Source organism: Lepus europaeus, chromosome 17 (assembly GCF_033115175.1).
Source record: "Lepus europaeus isolate LE1 chromosome 17, mLepTim1.pri, whole genome shotgun sequence".
NCBI lineage: Eukaryota > Metazoa > Chordata > Mammalia > Lagomorpha > Leporidae > Lepus > Lepus europaeus.
This window is the reverse complement of record NC_084843.1, coordinates 25,045,076-25,061,590: the sequence shown is the minus strand read 5'-3', so window position 1 is coordinate 25,061,590 and position 16,515 is coordinate 25,045,076. Positions and strand designations below refer to the sequence as shown.

At 42.4% G+C, this 16,515-nt stretch overlaps 1 protein-coding gene across 1 annotated transcript in view; it reads left to right on the top strand.

The window, feature by feature from the left end:
- Positions 1 to 15,482, top strand: part of CFAP58 (cilia and flagella associated protein 58) — a 117,950-nt gene extending 102,468 nt beyond the window's left edge. Inside the window, exons 16-18 of the mRNA XM_062214771.1 lie at positions 6,875 to 6,994; positions 9,249 to 9,382; positions 15,333 to 15,482. Of these exons, the coding sequence (XP_062070755.1) occupies positions 6,875 to 6,994; positions 9,249 to 9,382; positions 15,333 to 15,444 (366 nt within the window). The 3' untranslated portion in view covers positions 15,445 to 15,482. The remainder of the gene's footprint in view (positions 1 to 6,874; positions 6,995 to 9,248; positions 9,383 to 15,332) is intronic.
- The last annotated feature ends 1,033 nt before the right edge of the window (positions 15,483 to 16,515 follow it).

Genomic DNA, 16,515 nt, shown 5'->3' with positions numbered 1-16,515 from the left:
AACAGTTTGCACCCACACAGATACACAAAGTATAAAGTACTGTTTGAAGACAAGTTTTACTGTTAATCCTCATAGTGCAACTCATTAAGGACAGAGGTCCTACATGGAGAGTAAGTGCACAGTGACTCCTGTTGTTGATTTAACAATTGACATTCTTACTCATGACATCAGTGATCACCGAGGCTCTTGTCATGAGCTGCCAAGGCTATGGAAGCCTCTTGAGTTCACCAACTCCAATCTTACTTAGACAAGGTCATAGTCAAAGTGGAAGTTCTCTCCTCCCTTCAGAGAAAGGTACCTCCTTCTTTGATGTGCTTGCATTTTCAAATATGTGTACTGGTATGTACATGCACAAAGATGTGGTATTTTCAGAACTAATTGATTTGAATATTTTTTGCAAGTTTTATGAATTGAAAGAGTGTTTGAAACCTCTCAAACTATCAGAAAACTTTAATAAACATTTTACTAAGACATCCGTGTGATACTTCAAGTGAATTTCTGAATTATTTACAGTATACAAAAAGAAAAATTTTAGCTTAAGTTTATGACACTCATAATACCAGCTCCTTGGGTGGATAATGTAGGCCCTGCTAACTGGAAGATATTATTCAATGGTCTAATCCAAGTAAAAGTTCTCAGCACAAATATATTTACACCTTAATTGATGTAGACTACTAAAATGTGATGGACATAATTTGTTGTCAATGTATGTCGTCAATATAATTTCAATCAACAAAATTACTATACACCTAGAATGAGCAGAACATAAAAGTAGGTAGAAAGTCTCTCTCTCTCTCTCTCTCCATCCATCCCTCCATCTACCCATTCAGGTTTTGACCTTATAGACTCATAACTCAATTGGAGAGGAAGAATAGGTTCATAAAATTAAACACTGCAGGATGTAACAGATGGTGTCAGTTGCCATTTTGTAGAGCTTTTAGAACTTTTCAGTATATACAGTGAAGGAGGTTTTCTCCGAAGTTGTGGTCATGGGATTTTGTTTTTAGAACGAGTCTTATGTTGAACCAGTCCTTTGGGTGAGTTGACAATGAAGATGAGGCGGTGTCCCTTCCCTCAGAGTACCTGATACTCCAGTACCTGTGTGGGTGGCTTTTGCCCTGGTGGGTGTAGATAAATGTGTCCTCAGTCAGGAGGAGGTTGCCTGCTTGCCATGCATCAGCTAGTTCAGAGAGTGAGGCAATTATTCCTACTTTTGCCCATGCAAATTGATGACGCCAGGTTGAGTGGAATCCATGCACTGGCATTTGCCAAACACAGATTCCAATGAAACACAGAATAAATTAGCTCCTCTCAGTCAGTCATTGCATGAAGCAGGTGAGCTGAGAAAGAAGGGGTGCTGAGGTGCACGTTCAGTGTGAACTGCCTTTTGTTTTCAGCCGGAGAGGCAAAACAGAAGATGGAGTATTCACAGTGATTATGAAAGCTTGATGGGGAAAGGCATTCTGGGAGAGACTCAATTTCTTCCTCTGAATCAAACCCAGAACAGCACCGACCCTTATTTGCATAGACTGTTCAGAATGTCGGCTTTTAATTTGTTGTCAGATAAAACACAAGCACCTGAAGTCTGAGTGATTCTGTATATGCATTTTGCAACTGGAGTTACAGACTGTCACCAAATAATGACAGCATTATTCGAAGCTAATATTGTAATTAATTTCTTACCACTGCACTCAGCCGATGTTGACAATGAGATGTGCTGTTATCCAGAATAAGTTGGCAGAGACAGTTGCAGCAAAAGAATCCATAATCATGCCTGACAGTTTGTCCAACTGTTAAGAATGGGCTGTCTGGGAGGAGAATATCATTTCAAGGATGGACATAGCATGGTTAGTGCTCTCAAGACATGCCAAAGAGAAGGCCGGTCCCTCAGTGTTCATAGTCTAGGTTTATTCTGGTATAGCTGTTCATAAAGTAATGTAAGGAGAGAGGCATGCTACAAAGTAGTATTGATGGACATTATGAACAGACTCTGAATAAATAAAGACATGCTAACCTGAAGATGCAATCTTCTGCTGGTGGGGAAGTAATAAACTATTTATGATGTTCTTATTATGTTTCATTGACATATGGTGCCTCCAACCAAGTGACAAATTAATTGTCTAGGTTTAAAGAGAAATGGATGTGGCTTAATGAAGAAGGACAGGATATGTATTACAAGGCAGCTGGTTCTGCCACTGCTGGCTTATGGAGACAATATACATTGGGCAGCTAATGAGTCTCTGTTGCATAAGATAGATTCTCTTTATAATAGAATTGCACGCTTTGTCTCTAAATGGGGTTATTATACACACCATTGCACAATGTTTGAAGAGCTTGGTTGGCCCTTGTAGAGGGTTAGGAGAGAAATAAATTGGAAGACAATCGTACTTAAGACCTTCAATCCATCAAGCACTCCATATTTGTCTAAATTACTAGCATGGTTCCCCAAAATACAAATCTGTATGATACACATGACTAGAATGTTAATGCTGACTAGACATCACTTTGGTTTTATCATTTTAGGTTTTCCACTACAAGCATAGACCAAAATGTGTGCCTGTTGAAGCCTGGCAATGCATTCCATCCACTAGCCCCCAGTCCTGTTGCCTCTGCTCTTCATGGCTTCTGCCGCCTCAGTCCCTGACGCCGCATTTGGTATTCCTCCCACCCGCCATGAATGAACTCACAGGCATCACTGTCCTGGCTTATTTAACTTTCAGAACTTTTTGACTTTGAGTACTCAGACAGTTTTAATGGTAATTCGTTCATTTTCTTTACTTTTCTCCACACTTGTGGGCCCTCACTGTTCAATCACTCGGTTATTCTTTAGAATAAAGCCGTCGCAATCCATTTTACAGGCTGGGTAAAATAACTAGAAGTGAGAGAAGAAGACAGGGCAAATGGCCCCATGATTCACTATATCAGCAAACTGTACTTCCTATTAGAGAGCATGGGCAGGCTCGTTCAGGTGCTGGAGGTGACGAGGTGAGAGTTGAGTCACGCTCTACCTCTGATATCTTCCACCCTAGTTTTTCTCTTTTTAATTATTTATTTACTTACTTGAAAGTCAGAGTTACAGAGAGAGAGAGAGAGAGAGAGAGAGAGAGAGAGAGAGCGCGCCAGAGACAGAGCCAGAGACAAAGAGAGAAAGAGAATGAATCGGTCCTTTTTTTTTTTAACTTTTATTTAATGAATATAAATTTCCAGTGTACAGCTTATGGGTTACAATGGCTTCCCCCTCCCATAACTTCCCTCCCACCCGCAACCCTCCCCTTTCCCGCTCCCTCTCCCCCTCCATTCGCATCAAGATTCATTTTCAATTCTCTTTACATACAGAAGATCAATTTAGTATAAAGATTTCAACAGTTTGCACCCACATAGCAACACAAAGTGAAACATACTGTTTGAGTACTAGTTATAGCATTAAATCAAAATGTACAGCACATTAAGGACAGAGATCACACATGAGGAGCAAGTGCACAGTGGCTCCTGTTGTTGACCCAACAAATTGACACTCTAGTTTATGGCGCCAGTAATCACCCTAGGCTGTCGTCATGAGTTGCCAAGGCTATGGAAGCCTTCCAAGTTTGCCGACTCTGCTCATATTTAGACAAGGTCATAAAAGACAGAGTGAGGATAGTAACCAATGATCCTAAGAGTGGCATTTACCAGGTTTGAACAATTATACAGCATTAAGTGGGGAAGAGGACCATCAGTACACACAGGTTGGGAGTAGAGCCATTGGTGGTAGAGTAGAGGTTATGATTACAAAGGAATGAGGCCCAAGTACGCTAGACAGGGTCTAGAAAAAAGGACAGAGTCATTATTAGAGGAGCTATGAATTGGTCTTTATCTGCTGGTTCACTCCCCAAATGGCTGCAACGGCTTGGGGCTGGCCCATGCCAAAGTCAGGAGCTAGGAGCTTCCTTCAGGTCTCTTACATGGGTGCAGGGGTCCAAGCACTTGGCCCATCTTCCATTGCTTTCCCAGGCACATTAGCAGAGAGCTGGATTGGAAGTAGAGCAGCTGGACATGAACCAGTGTCCAAATGGGATGCTGGCATTGCAGATGATGGCTTAACTCACTACACCACAATGCTGGCCACTACCATAGTTTTGAAACTTACTTCACCTCTGGCTTGATTCTTCTGTTGATGTTATCAGGTGTCTTCAGGGATTTTGTAGCTCAGTCTGGCCCAGATGTTTTCAGAGGGGTAAAGGTATTCAAGCCCTAGAGGAAGTGTTGCATGGGAAAAGTGATTCTTGGGTCTATCGTAACTGGGATTCTGACTTGTTGAGGGACTTTGGGCACATCATTAATTCCTGTTGACCTATCACCTATGAGGTAGTAGCAATTGTTTCTCCAAAACTTTCTTCCCTGTGTCTCCTCCCTACCTACTAAGTGAAATAGGAAAGAATGACACCTATGTAATATTTCAAGGTTCTTGGAGTAAGATGGTATTTTCATTTTAAGACATTATTACATCCCAAACCAGACTGCTTCCTCTTCATCATTGTGGGGTTCTTTACTTTTCAAGTCGATCTATACTCTGCTATAGAGAAAGGTGAGCTGAAAGAAATGGACAAAACAGTTTCATGGGCTTCTCCACATATGTATTAACCTCTCCAAATTGAATCTTGAAGCCTTGTCAGAGTTATTTTTCCAACAGTGCAGGCGTTAAGTGGCTATAGAAAATAAACTCACCTCCCGATATCTTTCTCATTGCTTGCTACATCCATTTACTGCCAAGATTATGTTGTAAAGTGTGACAGGAGGTGTTGAACAGCAAAAGAAAATCATCACTTTGTAATTCTATTTGTTAGAGCTTTCTTCTTTAGCGCAGGCTTTTGGGTTTCCTTGTCATTCCTGGAATTATTTCTTAAATGGTGAGTATTACTTTTCCATGTGTTTCTCTAGACACTCATTCCATCCAACTGGTGTTTAAGTTGCATACACTCCTCTGTAAGCAGAGATGTGTTATTTGCAATAAAGTTTCTATAATTTGACCGAGGAAAAGGAAACTAAACCAAATGGCAACAATGACTAGTTAATGAATTTTCCTTTACTTTTTTTTTTAATGACTTTTGTGTTCTCCAGCAAAAATAGATTATTTCCTGACAATGCCAAGAATACTTAACTCTAGGTAAAATTTAGTTTCCTTTTGGCTGGCAGTTTCATTTAATGAGAGGACTTTAAACTCGTCCTTTTTTCTTTAACATAATTACTGCAAGGAAATGAATACATGCAGAAACTGAGTAGACATCCTCACCTTTATCAATGTTTGCTCAAAGTATGGCACATTAGAGACAGGGAAATCTAGAGGGGAGAGGCACTAGAAATAAATCTTTGCTCATATGTAGGATCTTTAGTTCAAGCGTATGAGAAGGCATTATAAGCATTTAGACTCTAGGATACAAGTGGGAAGTCCATGTTATTTAATGTTTATGTTACAGAATTCTAATTTGTTCTGGTTTCCCAGGAACTCCTTTCCTTCTGTTCTAGAAATTTGAATATCCCTGTTTCCCTGGATTTCTGCCTATTGTCTCATTTCATTTCCAGATCTCTTCCCCTGTCATATTTCTTAGAAGACTCAATGTCTTCCTTCTGATTTGTTCTTCAGCCTGTGTGACTTCTGCTTCCCAGCCTGTCTGACTGAGGCCAGTGAGGATGTCTTGGTAGCCTCTGTGTGTGGCCCTGCTCTGGTTTCTTTCTACCTCATCTGATGCCCTGGCCACTCCACTCATTCCTCCCCTTTCACACCCTTTCAGATGCCTGCCTTCTCCTGCCTTTTCTTGTTTGGGAGATGTTCTGTGGCTCTCCCTCTTATCTTCCTTCTCTACCTACCCCTTGTGTTCCTGTTTGCTCAGAGATCTGATTGTCCTGGCTCAGCGTGCCCTTTGCTTCTCCACACTGGGCCCCCATTTTCAGCTCCTCTTGTGGCTGTTACACAGGACCTCATGCTCAGCCTTTCCCTTCCCCAGCACCTGCTCCTCTTCTAGCCTCCCCTACCTGTGTGACCCTCATCCCAACCTCTCTCGCCTCACCACTGCCCACATTAGAGCCTTCAGAGACATCTTTGGCTCCTGTCCCTTCCTTTTCCATTTGTCTGACCTATCACCAGATCTGCTGACTCTGCCTCAGCGATGCCTTCACATCTCTCCATCTCCCCATCTTCCACCCCAGGCAAGCCAGGTCCAGTGCTCTTCACCTCCTGCTTGTAATGGGTCCCTGGGCAACTCCCTTACTCTGCACTGTGCCTTACTGCCAGCGTCGGTTCCCTAAACACAGACCCAGTCATGGCTCAGCCCCAGCTCCCAGTGGCCTAACGGGTGTGGTCCCCAACCAGTACCTGAATGGCACCCACATTCTGATTTCAGCCTGTGAGCCTCAGCTTACTTGTCTACCTGCCCCCTTCCTCCTGCCCTGTACCCTTGCCGAACTGGACTCACTATATGTCCCATCATTGGCATTTGGTCTGCAAGGCTCTTTTTTTTCTCTCCTTGCTTGGGGGAAACTCCTAACCATTCTTGGAAGAGTAACTCAAGTGACATTTTTGCAAAACCTCCCCTAACTCCTCCACCAAAAACCAGCTACTCCCTGTTTTTATTGCCCACCACCTTCTGTGGACATCTTCCATCACTGACCTGGTCTCACAGTCGTGTTCCAGGGAGAGGGACTTTCTCCTACTCATTTATCTTATTATTTGTATCTGAAAACTGGGCCATCCTAGACCCTTCTCAGGGTTGGTTGGGTGCACGGTTGAGCGAATCTGTAATCAAGTTGCAGCCAAATCATCCTGGCCATGCTGTTGAAGGCTTTCTTCCTTGCTTTGATGAGGCTGTTTATCTCTGCTCCTGGTTTTGCTGCCCACCAGGAAAAGGAGAAACTGTATGTGGAACTAAAGCACGTCTTGGCCCGGCAGCCTGGCCCAGAGGCTGCGGAACAGCTGCAGATCTACCGGCACACGCTGCGGGAGAAGACCAAGCAGCTGAAAGTGAGTACTGGCCTCTGCTCTTTCCCGGCCCAGAGGAGGCCACGCTTTGGGGGAATGCACTGGACAAGTCCGCTGGCTTGGCGCAACGAGCTGCTCTCCCAAATGCCAGCCTCCAACCAGGTCAGCTTCCTCACAGCTCTGGCCCAGAGGAACAGGCCCCAGCTCCACGCTAGCCCTCTGCTAGCTTGTAGGCTGTTAGACACCAAAATCTTCCCTTTCCGAAAGAGGCAAGAGAGCAAGTGAGGAAAGCATTGGGGAGAAGATGGTGGCAATCACTTGGAAATTTGAGTCAGGATCTATGTGGATGATCTTGGGATGTTCAGAGGATGTGGGTGGTAGAGAAGAACAGAGGAAACCGCTGCACACTCTCCCCTGGTGGAAACAGACCCCTGGACCTGAGCTGGTTGCCGCCACTCCGTGCACAAATTTCAAGCTACTCCCCAGCCCCCAAGGCCTTGCCTCCTGACCACATATCATATAAGTAGCCAAGGAAGAGAAATAAGATCATGCAAGAATTTTGTTAGCATAATTCCCTTCAGTTGGGGGATGGAGTATTTTACAATTGTCTGTGCCTTTTGAAAGTTTTCTGAAAAATTGTGTGCTCACCCTTTGAGCTTTGAACTTTACCTCTGCAAGTATTATATGTTCTTGGCACGTATGAGAAGTTTTACACATACATGTCTACTGAAGGCAGTACATGCTAGCTGAACTCTGGCGCTTACCTACCCAATGAAGGTAACACTTGTTGCCACCTCACTGGCATAGCACTAACGCTTTTGAAAATAGGACATTGTAAAATCACATCCTCTACTTTAAAAGGGCAGATGAAACAGAAATCTAATTAGAACATTAATTTTCAACTTATCACCCTGAATGTTCATTTCACAAGAGAATCCTGAGTCATAGTTTGAATTTTGCTTAAGGCATAGTCTTTTGGTTGTTTTTGTTCCTTTAAACAATTGAATATTTCAAACAAAAGATTATTTTCTTGATTTTAGGGGTGTGTATAGAAGAGAAGTGCACACGTGCATCTTACCCACACTTAGCTCTGGGCTGTTGTGAAGTGGGGCTCACAGGGGCCTTTTGCCTCTTTAATTCTTTATCTGAGGAAATTCAGATTTTTTTTCTTGGATTGAAATGTGAGACTTCATGGAAGAGGGTCCAAGGTCGGTGGTGCTGAGCATGCCCCCAGCTGGTCCTTATTATCTGGACTCTTGGGAAATTCCATTTAAACCCAATTGTTTAAAAACGGGGTCTTTGTTCCTAAGAGTTTAACTATTGAGACAGCACCCCCTCCAGCATGAAGGTCACATTCTTTAGCTGGGAACACACAGTCAGAATCATTTTTACAGCAATGAAGAGAGAGGAGTTCAGAAGCAGATGAGTGCTCAAAAGGCAAAGATCTCTTTTTTATGCAAATCTTTAAAATGGAGAGCAAAGGGAAAAAGAACTTGAGGCAATTACATGCCCCTTAGGACCACAGCCTTCCTTTGCTGCCTTTGGGTTTGGTGGGGAGCACACCCTCCTTTTGGTATGCTTTCCTCCGTATTTGCATGAGATAATTCCTACTCTTGTCGAGACAAGAGCATCTATTGAACGTAGCCATGGAAGGAGTGGGATAGTCAGGCTTCTCACCACAGACCCTCTCTTGCCTCAGGCTCTCTTGTGCATATGTCACAGCTCCCTGCTTCTTCCAGGCAAGTGGCCCAGAGCTGGGATAAAGGCAGAACATGTGAATGGTCTCAAAGAACACAACCAGGAGGCGATAGACATTGAGCGGAACAACAATCTTGGCAAGCGCATCAATTGGAATGCCTAGTTAGCGGCAGTGGCAGGATGATTTCAGAATCATTTTTACCACAATCCTCAGATGAATCCCACCTCTCTAGTGATGTTTTTCTTGAATGCTTTTCAAAGAAAAGGCTTGAAAAGCAATTTCAGACGGCGTGTCTGGGAGTTTTTCTGTCTCTACTCACAATATTCCTCTACTCACTGCTCATCTGCGAGCTGGTTTGAATGTTGCCTGAGAGTTCTCCTTTGGGGCAGGGTTGTCATTTAGGTCTGTCACTCGATTTGAGTCATCATCAGCCCTTACTTAGCCAGGAAACATGTGATTAACTATTCCACCCAGACATAGTTGTGAACCCGTAGCCCTACCAAGGTAAGTGGTAGCAGACTAAAACAGATTTTTCAGAAAAGGAATATTGTCTCACTGCACATCTTTTTGTTAACACTGCCTTCTTTTCCACGCTAGGTTTTGTCTTCAGAATTGAATATGTATGAATCACAGAGCCAAGAATATAAGTATGAGATCGAGAAACTCACCAATGAACTGATGAATTTAAAGAAGAAGTATCTCGCTCAGAAACGTAAAGAACTCATTCAGAGGTAAGAATTAGTCAGGTGTTCTAACTTTGCTGTGCCTGTTACTTGCTCAAGAGAAAACATTTGGTGAACAGTTGCAGAGTTGCAGTTTTCACAGGGGTAAACTGAGCTAACGGGTGAGCAACTGATATTCTACCAGGTCACTAACTAGGTATGAATCAGAAAAGATCCTCCTTAGGATGCTAGAAGGAATCCACTTGTGTCTAATTCTGCTTATTGATGTCTCTGACACGGAATAGAGGAAGCAGCATGGAATTGCTGTCCACATTGTTCTCATGGGTTGGAAATAATCCATGCTCTAGCTATGTTTGCACATTAGGATCGGAATTAGCCTTGTACGGGCTGAATGAAACATGTTCACGTTGAAAATCACAAGTACTTTTGCTAGGGGGGAGAGGGCTGTAACAGTGTTCTTTCTAATAATGTAGTTGTGCCCCTGGAATTATGAGTTTTAAATAAATAATCTCTGGACCACATTTCATGTCCAGTGACTGACGCCATTGCATCTGTGTGGGGGACTGACATGAGCTATCATCCTCCTGGGAGGTGGTGATGCAGATGTCAGGTTAACATCTTGAGTTTCAGGATGTTCACACATTGAAAAGGGTCCCTTCACTTGGCTCTTAGCATTTGTCTGATCTGAAGGTGTGTGGTGGGTGGGAATGAATCAGTGGTTTTGAACCTTGCTTTGGTTGTGTGGAATTGCCAAAAGCATCTAGTTAATTGTGTAGTGACTCACATTATGGCTTGAAAGTCATTTTTGGTATTTCATCCACATGGACATTTCAGGGATGATGAAATATGACTTGAGTGCATCTGCCTATGATTCCCTGTGGTGAACAACTATGTAAAGTAGCTGGATGCAAATTCATTTGCCAGTAAAAATCTGCCCTTCTTATAAATCCACACTTAGATGCCAGTTCCTTAGTAGAGTGAAATACTGCTGTGATTTAGATAAGTCTATCTTAATGTGAGAGTCTAGCAGCTATTTGATTCAGAGTCATCAATGAGATTTATCAAACATGCAGGTTTCCAGATATTTGGAATTCAACAGGCTCTGCATGGACCTTAGAAATCTGCAATTTCTTTTAAATTTTTCTTTGAGAGGCAGAGAGAGAGAGAGAGAGAGAGAGCGCAAGAGAGATTGTGCACCCCTATTTGCTGGTTCATTCCCAACGAGGCCAAAGCTGCAAACTCAATGCAGGTCTTCCCTATGGGTGGCAGGAACTCAATCACTTGAGCTGTCACTGCTGTCTCTGAGACTTTACATTAGCAGAATGCTGGAGTCAGGGTCTAGGCACTGAACTCAAGGTATTCTGATAGAGCATGCAGGCATCTTACTTGATAGACCAAACTCCTACCCCAGAAATTCGCAGTTTAACAATTCCCTCAGGCGATAATCATGCACATTTAAATTTGAGAAAAAAACCATTATTAGTGGTGTGAATTAAATGAGTATTGGAGTGGAAACACTGTAGTTTCTGGTTTCTACTTGAGGCAGGTGTGCGGTTCTGAGGTCTTCAAGCTTTCAATCACACCCACTTATCAATAATAAATTTTTGAACTTGCTACTTCCGGAGGTATGCAAATAGTTTTTTTTTTTTTTTTAAATTTTTATTTTTGACAGGCAGAGTGGACAGTAGAGGGAGACAGAGGGAAAGGTCCTCCGTTTTGCCGTTGGTTCACCCTCCAATGGCCGCCGCGGTAGGCGCGCTGCGGCCGGGGCACCGCGCTGTTCCGATGGCAGGAGCCAGGTGCTTCTCCTGGTCTCCCATGGGGTGCAGGGCCCACATCCTCCACTGCACTCCTGGGCCACAGCAGAGAGCTGGCCTGGAAGAGGGGCAACCGGGACAGGATCGGTGCCCCGACCGGGACTAGAACCCGGTGTGCCGGCGCCGCAAGGCGGAGGATTAGCCTACTGAGCCGCAGCGCCGGCTGCAAATAGTTTTAAAGTAAATTTTTTTTGCTTTTTTCAACTTTTATTTAATAAATATAAATTTCCAAAGTACAACTTTTGAATTATAGTGGCTCCCCCCCATAACCTCCCTCCCACCCGCAGCCATCCCATTCACATCAAGATTCATTTTCAATTATCTTTATATACAGAAGATCAACTTAGTATATATTAAGTAAAGATTTCAACAGTTTGCACACACACAGACACACAAAGTATAGAGTACCATTTGAGTAGTAGTTATACCGTTAATTCACATAGTATAACACATTAAGGACAGAGGTCCTACATGGGGAGTAAGTGCACAGTGACTCCTGTTGTTGATTTAACAATTGACACTCTTGTTTATGGCATCAGTAATCACCCTAGGCTCTTGTCATGAGCTGCCAAGGCTATGAAAGCCTCTTGAGTTCACCAACTCCAATCTTATTTAGACAAGGCCATAAGCAAAGTGCAAGTTCTCTCCTCCTTTCAGAGAAAGGAACCTTCTTTCCACTGGGATCTCACTCACAGAGATCTTTCATTTATGTCTTTCTTTTTTTTTTTTTTTTTTTTTGCCACAGTGTCTTGGCTTTCCATGCCTGAAATACTCTCATGGGCTTTTTAGCTAGATCCAAATGCCTTAAGGACTGATTCTGAGGCCAGAGCTGTTTAGGACATTTGCCATTCTATGAGTCTGCTGTGTATCCTGCTTCCCATGTAGGATCATTCTCTCCTTTTTAATTCTATCAATTATTATTTTCAGACACTGGTCTTATTTATGTAATCCCTTTGACACTTAATCCTATATTTTTGATCAATTATGAACTTAAACTGATCATAAAGTAAAATTTTAATTTTAGAATAGTTTTAAATTTGCCACCAATAGAGCTTAACTTATAAAATTACTTGCATACACTACTGTCAGTTTGTATTTATTAGTAAAGCATTATTTACAATTTTTAAAGATAAAAGTATAAATAGAATTTCTAGTATCTTCTTTTTTTTAAGATTTATTTATTTATTTGAAAGTCAGGGGTTGGTGCTGTGGTGCAGTGGGTTAACGCTCTGGCCTGAAGTGCTGGCATCCCATATGGGCGCCGGTTCTAGTCCCAGCTGCTTCTCTTCCGATCCAGTTCTCTGCTATGGCCTGGGATAGCAGTAGAAGATGGTCCAAGTCCTTGGGCCCCTGCCCAACATGTGGGAGACCTGGAAGAAGCTCCTGGCTCCTGGGTTTAGATTTGCACAGCTGGGGAGTAAACCAGTGGATGGAAGACTTCTCTCTCTGAATCTACGTCTCTAACTCTTTCAAATAAATAAAATAAATCTAAAAAAACTAGTTAAAAATAAAAAAAACCTAGAAAGTCAGAGTTACACAGAGAGGAGAGGGAAAGAGAGGAGAGGAAGAGAGAGAGAGGGAGAGAGAGAGTCTTTCATCCACTGGTTCACTCCCCAATTTGCTGCAGCAGCTGGAGCTGTGCTGATCCGAAGCAAGGAGCCAGGAGCTTCTTCCTGGTCTCCCATGTGGGTGCAGGGGCCCAAGCACTTGGACCATCTTCTACTGCTTTCCCAGGCCATAGCAGAGATTGGAAATTGAGGAGCCAGGACTTGACCTGGCACCCATATGGGATGCTGGCATCAGCTTTACCTGCTACGCAGCAGCGCCAGCCCCTCTAATATCTTCTTTCCACCCCCAGTGTATCAGCTCACTCATCTAGAGTTTATGTATTCAGTCCATTTTGTAACCAGCAATGTAATTTCCCTAGTTCTAAACAGCCAGATTGGTTCAACAGTTTATCATCTTTGCAGAGCTGGTTGACTTTCTTGCTTTGCCCAGGGGCTTTTGCTTGTCTTCTTGGACTTTACCGATCATATGGCAGTTTTCTGGACGCAGAGTACATGGAGAGGAGTGGCCCCTCTGTTGGCTCAACCCTTCTGAATAGCTCCTCCTGTAGCACTGTGCTGCCCCTAACCTACACCGTGCTGTAACCTATACTTACAACTGTAGAAATTTAAATGAATTCCAATTAAATTCTATTTAGAAATTCAGTTCTTCTAGTGTGCTAGCCACATTTAAGTTGTGTATTGGCCACTATGTGCCTGATGGCTAGACACAGAGCTTTTCCATCATAATAGGAAGTTCTCTTAGATTGTACAGCCCTGGAATCTTTGTCTTTGGTCTAAGTGCTTGGGCTCCTACCACCCATATGGGAGACCAGGATGGAATTTCTGGTTGCTGGCTTCGGCCTGGCCTTGACCTGATTGTGCAGCCATTTAGGGAGTGAACCAGCAGATGGAAGATCTGTCTCTTCCTCTCTCTGTGTTGCTCTGCCTTTCAAATAAATAAATAAATAAATCTTTAAAAAATGAAGCATGAAAAATTACTACCTTTGCCTTTGCTTGACCTCCTCTTGTTCGTAAATGCTCATTGCTTGTGGCCTCTTTGACCTGGGTAGGCTTTCATTGGTTTCATTTAGTTGGGGATCTGTAAACTGGCAGAGAGATGAGTTTGCAGGAGAGCTGCAAAAAAGATTCAGAGGCTAAAGGAAAATAGGCAGAGGCAAGAGCAAAAGTGCTGAGCCGGTTGGGGCTGGAAGGAAGAAGGCTGTGGGGAGTCGCTATAATGGTCTATAAATATATTAAAAAGATAATGTAAAGGAGACAGTATTCCCATTAGTCAGCTTATCCCAAGCCAGAAGCATTAAACGTAAGTTCCTTCAGAGAGGGGAATTTAGGTTATTTAAGGCAAGAGAGGGCTGAGGAAAGAGAGCTCTGTCTGCCTGTAGCGCAGTCAAGAGCCAGAGGAGTTGCCAAAGTACCGAGAGGGATCCTGTTTGCTGATTCACTCACTCAGGGCTAAAGCTTTTGTCCTATTTATGGAGGGAGTTTTTCGCATAATGAAATCAATTCTGCTTAAAGACAGCTGGGTTGATTAACCAGTCCTCTACAGGTTCTTTCCAAATGGAATAATTTAGAATAATCTCTGTGGATGTTCTCTCCATCATGCCCTTCCTAAGACAGCAGCTCCTATCATTTTGAACATTTTACCTTCTTTTGTTTTTCTCAAGCATACTTTCCTCATTCTTTGCTCCCTACCCACGCCCCTGCCTGCCTCTGTCTCCCCCTACTCTGGACTCTGTGGGTTGATCTAGAGTCTGCAGCACCTGTCCAGTTGTTTTACAAAAGGCAGAATTCACTCCCCAGGGTAAATCATTCCTCATTGTTCAATCTATTTGGTTTTGGCCTTAGTAGTTTACCTAATTTTTTTTGTAGAAAAGGGATTCTTTAGGTGTTCAATAGAACCCCTAATTACACCATAGGTAACTTCTGTAAAACTGAGTTCCCTCTGCTGGAAACCTAAATATGCATGTGTATGTGTGCTTATTTAAAGGAGATCCTATATAGAAAATACATTATAGATTTTAGGGTAGAACTCCCTTTATCTGTTGCCACAAATACTATCTTATTTGCCTTTGCCAGCTTTTCTTGTATCTTAAATTATTTCTAGTAATAACTGCTGCTTATTTAGAGTTACAGGAAAACTTGTATATTATAAATGTCCAAGTTTGATGAAGATATCTGTGTGTAATAAATATTTATAAGCTTTTCCACCTAAACTTTGGAATACAAAAGTTGATGGATGATAAAATTAGTCATTATAATTGAGCTAAGATCAAGATTCCTCTGACTGATCTCTGGAACTAAACAAATGTTTTTGAAAGCGGAATGATGATTACATGTTGGGAGTCACCAAATCCACAGTGTCTGAGCTATAATGAGGTCTTCTGACCACATTAAGATCAACATCAGGAAAACACATTTTACATTTAATTGTCTTCCTATAATTCTATGTATTATTAGGGGACACGTAATTAGATTTAAACAGTCACCTTGTTGAAGACTAGAAGCGTTAATCAAAGTAGTTTTCAGTGGCTAACTCACCCTGGGAACTTAGAGAACATCAAACTTAGAAGCGGCAACGGATGTTAAGGAAGTTAACTTTCGCCTCCTCTCTCACAGAAACAGAGACAGGATACACGTGGACAGCACCTTCTCAATGGCCAAGCCAACTGGACCTCGTTTTACTGGGGGTGGATTTCCCCTTGACAAGTTTTCCAAGGTGAAATCCTAACTTGCAGCTGCTGGCCGGGTTCATTTCAGCGGCTCATGAAACTTGCTCTGGAACATTTTGGAGGAATCTCTTTTATGACCCCTTGGATCACAGATATCTAGGAAAATCAGGTGCTCAGATTTCCGGATGGAAAGAAATGCAGAAACACTGTAGATGTGAACCTGTTAAGAGCAATGACGTTTTACCTGGTCCACATGGATATTAACAGATTGCAATGCTACATTCAATCAGGCTGACCCATCGCGTGAAGCAAATCTTCTATTTCCACCACGTTGATTGATTTGAAATGCACCAGGTCTAGACACTCCATATGGATGAAGCTTTGCATTTTAATCTCTCCATTATAGACACTGGTGAACTTGAAGATTTCATCTTTAAATAATATTTTTTGAAATGCAACTCATCCCCTCATCCTTTATTAATAACAATGTTTTAATTATTCTTCATTAACAAGTCATTGCATGTGATGAGAAAGAAGGGCAAATTTGCAAGTATTTTTGACAAAGTGTTATGAGAATGATTTCTATGTGGAATTTCTTTTCAGGCCACAGGAAAATCCATTCCAAAGAGACATATCAATAAATACTTCATCATAAAAAAGAGAACCTTTGTAGAGATTTTGATCTTTGCTTTGGTAGAATATGTAATTAAAGTTTAAAACTACTGTGAGAAATGTTTAACATATGTATTTGATTCAGGGGACCCATGACTACAAAATGTGAGGTTTGAGGCTGTATCTTCCAAAAGACCATCCTTTATAGACCTCACACTTAACAACAAGGTTACTTAGAGCAAGGTTTGGCTCCCAGGCTGCCAGCCAGCAATTGGAGCCCTTAAATCCTCTACATTTCCCTTTTGTTAAAGCCACAACTATTTGAACATCAGTGCAGTTTCCCCCTCCAGAGTGTCCATTCAATAGCATTGTGTGAGGACTCTCCCACCATCTCTCTCACAATAACTTGACCCCTGTAAGTTAAAAATTATTGAGGTGTAAGTAGCTCAGGGATGTACAGGAAGAATGGGAGCAAATCACTAGAATATCCCCTTTGTATAGAGACAGAGAGTCCCATT